Source organism: Chanodichthys erythropterus, chromosome 15, assembly GCF_024489055.1.
Source record: "Chanodichthys erythropterus isolate Z2021 chromosome 15, ASM2448905v1, whole genome shotgun sequence".
Lineage (NCBI taxonomy): Eukaryota > Metazoa > Chordata > Actinopteri > Cypriniformes > Xenocyprididae > Chanodichthys > Chanodichthys erythropterus.
The window spans coordinates 15898491-15907125 of record NC_090235.1 but is presented as its reverse complement, the minus strand read 5'-3'; the positions used below and the strand labels follow the sequence as shown (position 1 = coordinate 15907125).

Here is an 8635-nt window from a genome sequence, read left to right as displayed (position 1 = left end):
AACAGCGGGCACAGGTTGACACGCAAACCATTGATCCAGTGTCGGTTACTCAGTCTGGGACTCTCCAGAACTGCTTTTAACCCCAGAGATGTTTGTAAAGCAACGAATGTTCGTGATCATGTGTGTTTCAGATCTCACTCCCGTCTGAAGCCTTCAGATTCTTCCCATACTGAAGTGACGGAATCAATCCCACTCGTCTCTCCGGTGCGGGATTCCCCCCTGATTCATAGAGCCAGCATTTCTTGACCTTTGGCTTCCATTTGATTCTCGGATTCAAGATTGTTACAGCTTGTCTTAACGTTTGCCTTCGGCAGATGTTTTGCTGTTTTGCAACAGGTTACTGAAAAGTCAAAAGGTTTAACCAGCTTTCATGAAGGTACATTTTCAAAGTAAATGAAATGCAAGTAATAAACTGAAGGAAACAAAATGCATGTGTTCTCTAAATGTCTAGAGAGAAACACGATGAGTTGGATTAGCAACACTTTACTCTACTTTCCAATAAAACAGCAATGAAATGATGTTCTTCCTCAGTATTTCTTGTTTTCCAGCACAAACATCTAAACATTCTTAAATCAAGATGCATTTTTTGGAGAAGCAAAATGATATAAAATATGAACTTTTGTTTTCTGTGATCAAAATGAAGAGAATTTATGATTAAAACAAGGACAAATATATGTCAGTGGAGTCAGAGAAACATGTTTTCATAACTCAATGATAGATATTTGTTCTTTTTTAAGCACAAACTCACTTAATTTTGTTCACTTTTTCAAGACTTAATTTTACATTTTAAAGATATTTGTATATTTGCATTGGAAAACAGGGCAAAAACACTGAGGAAGATTAAGTTTTTGAAATGCATGCAACATTTAATGCCATAGCTTTATGAATTTAAGACTCTGATCTGAGACTTGTTCAAAGGCAAATCAAGACCTTTTTAAGACCTACGCAAACCCTTTAAAGAAATATTCTGGGTTCAATACAAGTTCTGAATTAAGTTTTTCACATTAAAATCTTGAATGAGTATTTAAATTTTACAGCCTGACCTGCAAAATACTCAAAATCCCCCACAGATCATTTATTATAGCTTGTCAAATTTGCCCCTATTTGGGTGAGAGTAAAAACACGCCGTTTTTGTGTGTGTCCCTTTAAATGCAAATGAGCTGCTGCTCCCGCCCCCCTTTCCAGAAGAGGGCGGAGCTTTAACAGCTCAACAACAACAAAGCTGGAGAATCTCACGCAGCTAAAATGATGACGGTGTTCAGCCTTACATTGTTCAAACTAGCATGTGCCGTCATGTTCATCTTTTGCGACCCTCGTTTGTGAAGCAGTCCGGTGTAAAATGAACAACACTCGACTACAACAACTCTTCCTCTTCTCCAAAGCAGCCCAACATGGCCCCGCCCCCTTTGTTGTGTGTTCTCGGGGGCGGGGTTTATGTACATTTAAGGGTTTGTGATGTCACAAACCCGGGAAGAAGCTCATTGTAGTCCCTAAAAAAGCGATTTCTGTAAAAGAAATATCTCTCTTTGCATTGAACTTTGAGCGTCGTAACTTTGCAGATGTTGTTTATGACCAAACAGCAACATTACACACTAACTAAAGTTAAAAAAAGTCAAATCATAATCAACCACCCCTTTAAAATTCAGCCGCCAAAAGCACAAGAGCATATTTCACTGCACATCTACAGCAGAGAGAGGAAACTCTGTCAAAACAAGCTTTTAAAAGCACGCCGGAACCCAGTTTGAGGGTTTGTGTGTCATTAAACGTCCTGTCATAGAGGATATAAATGGAGAGCAGTGACAGAAATCCCAGCGCAAGCACGTAAAGTGCAGATAAACACAGGATACCTTTCACACACCTGCTGACAAACATCACCTGCCTTGTAATTAAGCGCTGCTGGACAAAACCTTTTCTCTTTCTTTCTTTCTTTCATCCCTTTTCTTCCTCACTCTATTTTCTGACGAGGCCGAGCGTCTGTCAGCATACGCCTGTTTTGACGGAGATAAACCTGTAATACTGCCGGGAACTCTGTTAAAAATGCGTGTCAACAAAGATCTGTGGACAATTGCACAGAAAAGCCTGGGTGTGAGGTTTTGTGCACGTTAAAACAGCAACATAATGAAGTACCCATGACTGCTTTTGTGCAAGAAAAAGTAAGAGGATCATCTTCACAATCACATCCTTGTGTCATTAAAGTTTCAAAGCTGGAGATAAAAGCTGTTGAATGACATAAAAAGGCTTTAGATATCCAATGCTTGACTAAGTTCATTTTGTTTAGATGATAAAACACAATGGCTAAAGATCACTAAAGCATTCTTATTTCCACTAGATTTTGTTGCACTGGCTGATTTATGGCATTTAGATGCATTATACTAAGACACAGATCATGCCATTAAATGAATTTAATTTAATCAATGTAACCACACCATTCTGAAAATGCACTATTTTAGTAGCCATCCATGATTAATTTATTCCACAAGTAAATATATCCAATAACAGAAGCATTATAAAAATATTATTATATTAATATAAAGTTATTAGTATTGTGATCCAGTGTTGTTACTGTTAACTAAAACTAAAGACCAAAATGATTTAATTTAATTTAAAATAATAAAATAAAATACATTTAATGTAATTTAATTTAATTTTAAATAAAAAAAATGAATAAATAAATAAATAAATAATTGAATTGAATTTAATTTTAAATTAAATTAAACATGAATGTAATTTTATTTTATTTAAATTCAATTTAATTAAATTAAAATGAATAAAGCAAAATAAAACAAAAATTATAAAAATATTAATATATATAAAGTTATTAGTATTTTGATCAAGTGTTGTTACTGTTAACAAAAACTAAAGACCAAAATGATTTAATTGAAAATAAAATAAAATAAAATAAAAATAAAATTTAATGTAATTTAATTTAAAATAAATGAATAAATAAATAAATACATTTAATTTAAATTAAATTATTTTATTTTATTATTTAAATTAAATAAAATTAAAAATGTATTTAATTTTATTGTATTTAAATTTAATTTTATTAAAATGAATAAAGCAAAACAAAACAAAAATAAAATAAAATAAAATAAATAAATAAAATATTAAATGAAAAACTTCTCGGCAACTAACTGAAATAAAATAAATTTTAAGTTGAAGTACAAAAATTACTGAAATAAAATAAAATGAATGCCATTAACCAGATAATTCCTAAAAAAGCTAAAAGTATAATAGTATATAAATAATAATAGGCCGCCTCCAATAAAACACTTTTATTAGGAGGCTGCTAAAATGAGTCTTTATCTCAAGTAAATTATTTTACATACATCTCGAATATAATATATTTTTTAATAAGGGCACATTTAAGAATAAACAGAAAAAAATATGCTGAATTACCTTCTGAAATACACATTTTACAACAAAAACCAAAGTGAAATGTATGCATTTCTAGCTCCGCCTACTTTTGAGTCGACCAATCAGGGGTGAAATCATTTCCTGTCTGAAGAGCTGCCTGGTTGTGTAATCGAGAGCGAGAGAGAGAGAGAGAGAGAGAGAGAGAAGTGTTTGATTTCACTTTCACTTTTCAGAGCTGACTCACCCGGGCGTGAAGCATACGGACAAAAACACACAAATATACACTGAATTTGACAACAAAAAACCATCAAAACACACCCAGAATGGCTTTCAAATACCCTGAAGCGCGGAGGGATGACAGTAAGGTTAGTGGTACTTTCATTCGGGGATTTACTTCATTCATTCTCTTGCTCTTCCTCATTCTGTTTAAGACACATGAAAGCACAAACAGATGCTGTGAACAGAGAGACTGACTGGAACACATGAGCCATGGAAGTGTCGAGGTGAAGGGGCGTTTGTCTTGATATCCAGTCGCACGCGATGATTGCATTAGTTTCCGTGCGCTGCGGGTTCGTCTCAAGGCCAGACATAACTGATACAGAACCACATGGAAACCAAACGTGTTTCTGTTCTCATTTCGCTGCTCCTAACTCTGGGCTTTTGTTTCACAGGTGGACGATTATCATGGAGAGAAGATCCCAGACCCGTACCACTGGCTGGAAGACCCCGACTGTGAGGAGACTAAGGTGACACACACCTGACCTTCTTCATCATCATTAACAGGAGGAGGAGTGACGGGAATGATGGGAAGAAGAGATGGGGGTTGGGAAATAACCAGGCGGGATCTAAACTCGGATCACCCACACAACATGCACTTCTCCATCAACCTCTCCTTGACTTCTGTCATGCTTTCATTAAAATCACTAGACCCTAACACACCATAACACACACATTTTGAAATGAAGACTAATATTACAAACATAAAATAAGACCTGATCCCCACTCAGATGGTAATCTGGATGTCTGTAAATATCATCACCTCACGCATCAAGCATCATACTGTAAAAGATGCTTACATATAGTCTGCAAGACAAAATACTTGCTCAATTTATCTTTCCAGCAGTGAATGAATGACTTTGAGATGCATCTTTTCATGCACAACTATTACAAAAGCTGCAAACATTGATGTAAGCGTGATGCATTAAGAGCGGGGGTGAACACTTTTGAAGAAGATGCTAGATGTGCATTTGTTTAAAGCTCAGGGCTTCCAAATGCTTCCAACACTTATTTTCTGCAGAACTGATACCAGCTTTCTCGCTCTCTCGCGATCTCTCCGACGGCGAGTCGACGCTCAAACCCTCACTCGTTTGCTCCGGATGAATATTGTTGGAGTTACAGGGCTTGAATTTTATAATTTTACTCATTCCAGCAGATTTTGTACTCGCACCCAGAGCGTGCCGCATAAAGCCGCCTCTCAGTACTAAATCTGAGTTGTTTTTCGCTGCTTATCGCGCCTAAACAGTCGAAAACACACAAAATAATGTCTTGGTGAGTATTCACATAAACACAGTCAGTTTTGTTTGAAGTAAATGTAAACAGTTGAGAAAGAAAACGCATGTGTAACAGTATAATGGATCTGTGCGTCAGGTCTTAAAGTGACAGCAGCCTAATAAACCTGCTGCCAAATTATGAGATAATATTAAAAATTGTGGCCAGTGAAAATGCAGTGGCTAGTAACTTTGGAAAACCACTAGCCATATATTTTCATTTAGGACTACCCTCCAGAAGCCACAGAAGATACTTATATGAAGACAGAATCATTACAATTTACCTTGATCTTTAAATTCTGAAAGATTTCGCTCCTTCTGGAGCATCACTAAATGGTTTCACCAATGATTCAAATATGCAGGAAAACCAAAGAGTTTGCAGGAACAGGGATTTTTCTGAGGAACAAACAACGAATCACGATCAACACACAGTATTAAGAATCAAGGGTATGTGAACTTTTGAACAGGCTCATTTTTAAAAATTCAGCAATTATTTTGTCTTGTGGACTATATGGAAACATCTTTTACAGTAGATACAATATCGTATTCAGGACAGTACTAAATAAAAAGCAAAAAACACCAACATTCTGGATTCAGACGGCAATAAAATCAAATACTAGTAAATATTGAAATTACTTCACGTCCCCATGAGAAACAATTCCCATCTGAATAAGGCTTTCGTCCCCTTATAAAGCTGCTCGATCAGCGTTGGCGTTTGGTCCACATAAATTCATATAAGACATCTAAATTATGGTCCTATCAGCAATAATGCCTCTTTACAGGTGCGCTCAGTCATTTTTTATTAGTACTAGAACTAAATTCTGTATCGTTCCTACTGTACGTCTCGGTTCACCAGCTTATTTGCTTTAAAACTGATGAAGTTAATGATTAATTAAATCATCACTCTCAAAAATGCTGGGTTAAAAACAACCCAACTTGAGTTGAAAATGGGCAAACGCAGTGATTGGGTTGTTTAAACCCAGCGAATAGACCCTTTTCACAGACTGATGACGCATCTCAACGGTCATCAATATCGTAAATCCTGCAAAGTTTGAATATTTTCATTTTTAAAAAAACATATGTACATTTATAACACTAAACTTAGGATTATATTACCGCTGCATCAAATTACAAAAAACTAGTGAATGTGATTGGGTTGGTTTTAACCCAGCGAATGGGTTATTTTAACCCAGCCATTGGGTTAAATGTTTGACCAACCTGCTGGGTAGTTTTTATTTAACTCAACTATTGATTAAAAATTACTGTATTTCTTGCTTAAAATGAACCCAAAGTATGTTGGAAATAAAAACATTTTTAATAAGTTTAGTGAATAATAATAAAATAATAATAAACATGCATGAAGTTGCTTATTAATAAATGTTCACCTTTTGATTATTATTGTTGCCTCTAGTAATTATGTGTCTTATTTTAAATTTACAACCTATTTTGGGTTCATTTTAAGTCATTTTTAAACAATATTTACAAACATTTAACCTAATCGCTGGGTCTTTCCATTTTCAACCCAACATTTTTAGAGCGTAAAAATGCCAAATTTAAATAAATAATTAAAAAATCTGCTAAAATTTTTTGAATTTTTTTGATGGTCATGTGACATCACTGAACCATGAACATGCAAATATCTTAAGTTATTGAAATATTAATATCTCAGGGGAAGTTCAAGTAAATATTTCAGGTCAAAGGGGTTCGAATGACATTATCCTTGCATTACTCTCAGTGCTATTTCAGCATCACTGAGAAACTATTATAGTTTTTATTTATATTTTGACTTATTTTACTTATTTTGCTTATGTTATTTTAGTCCATCAAGTTAAACTAAATGAAAATAAGAAATCTTGCCTTGGCAACTATCTGAAATAAGTTTACTGCAGTTAATGTTATTTTTATTTCTAGTAACAGAAGTGTTTTTAAAGGTTTTGGATTCAGTTAACTATAATAACCCTGACATTAACATGCTGACTGACAAGACAGTTACCAGCTTTTATGAGGCATAACGACTTTCTTTTTCTTATCGGATAAGGGTAAACAATCCATACCACCATTGACCTGGTATTCTCGGGCTCACCCTGTTTTGTTTTCTGGCCTCTGCCCAGGGCCCACATCACCGGAACAAAGATATGTGCAGAAAGATTTACATATAAACAAGATGTGTGTGTGTGTGTGTGTGTGTGTATGACAACATCTCTCTTACCCGCCCTGCAGATGTTTGTGGAAGAGCAGAATAAACTGACCATGCCGTTCCTGGAAGAGTGTGCCGTCAAAGAGCGCTTCCACCAGCGCCTCACCGAACTCTACAACTACCCCAAATACAGCTGCCCCTACAAGAGAGGCAAGAGGTCAGAACAAACACAGCACGACTTTCTAAAAAGAGTCACCTTGTGCGATGCATATCGGCATGTGATTTGTATACATGTAATAAATATCGTGTTGCAGATATTTCTATTCCCATAACGAGGGTCTGCAGAACCAGAACGTTCTGTACGTGCAGGACTCTTTAGACAGTCCAGCGTCGGTGTTCTTCGACCCAAACAAGCTCTCAGAAGACGGAACTGTGGCTCTCAAGAGTGAGTGGAAATACATTCACACACACCTGTAGTACTTACACCAACCTCACTCCGCTTTCCTTTCACTCTCTCCCGCCGGACACTTCACCCTTTCCGCACATGTCCTGACAGGTTTCATTACTGTTTAAAAAGAGACACAATATCCATTGTCAAAAAGTAAAGAAATACATAAATAATAAGTACATAAAAACACAATTATACTCAATAAAATGAAAGAAACTTTTAAAACATTAAATGCAAACGATTCTGTAAATAAAAACAAATTATTAAATACATGAGTTCATAAAAACAAGATTACAGACTTTTGAGACATTACATAAACAATACTTATATTTGGTTTCTATAAAGTTTGCGTTCTGCTGATGAAAGAATACGGTAAAAATAGTGAAATATTATTCCAATGTAAATCAGCTGTTTTCTATGTGAATATATAGTAAAGTGTAATTTATTCCTGTGATCAAAGCTGAATTTATTTGATTAAAAATACAGTAAAAATCACAAAATATTATTCCAATGTAAATCAGCTGTTTTCTATGTGAATATATAGTAAAGTGTAATTTATTCCTGTGATCAAAGCTGAATTTATTTGATTAAAAATACAGTAAAAATCACAAAATATTATTTCAATGTAAATCAGCTGTTTTCTATGTGAATATATAGTAAAGTGTAATTTATTCCTGTGATTTTCAGCATCATTACTCCAGTCTTCAGTGTCACATGATCCTTCAGAAATCATTCTGATATGATGATTTGCTGCTCAAGAAACATTTATGATTATCATCAATGTTGAAAACAGCTTCATATTTTTGTGGAAACTGTGATTTTTCAAGATTCTTTAATGAATATAAAGTTCAAAAGAACAGCATTTATTTGAAATGGAATCTTTTGTAACATTATAAATGTCACTTTGGATCAATTTAATGCATCTTTGCTGAAATACTAATTAAATATATGCATTAATAAATGAATGAAGTACATGAAAAAGCTATTATACTAATTAAAATGAAAGAATATATAGACTTTTAAAAAGTTACATACACAGTTCTGGAGTTTTTTTTAAGGTCTTTCTGTTTCTAGAGCTCTTGAGATGCATTGCATTATGCAAATCACTGACTGTATCTCTCTTAATGTATGCATTTCTCTCTTTTC

At 34.5% G+C, this 8635-nt stretch overlaps 1 protein-coding gene across 1 annotated transcript in view; it reads left to right on the top strand.

The window, feature by feature from the left end:
- The first annotated feature begins 3657 nt into the window (after positions 1–3657).
- LOC137037816 (prolyl endopeptidase-like) overlaps positions 3658–8635 on the top strand; it is an 18040-nt gene continuing 13062 nt past the window's right edge. The window contains exons 1-4 of the mRNA XM_067412120.1: positions 3658–3722; positions 4029–4103; positions 7125–7258; positions 7356–7486. Of these exons, the coding sequence (XP_067268221.1) occupies positions 3681–3722; positions 4029–4103; positions 7125–7258; positions 7356–7486 (382 nt within the window). The 5' untranslated portion in view covers positions 3658–3680. The remainder of the gene's footprint in view (positions 3723–4028; positions 4104–7124; positions 7259–7355; positions 7487–8635) is intronic.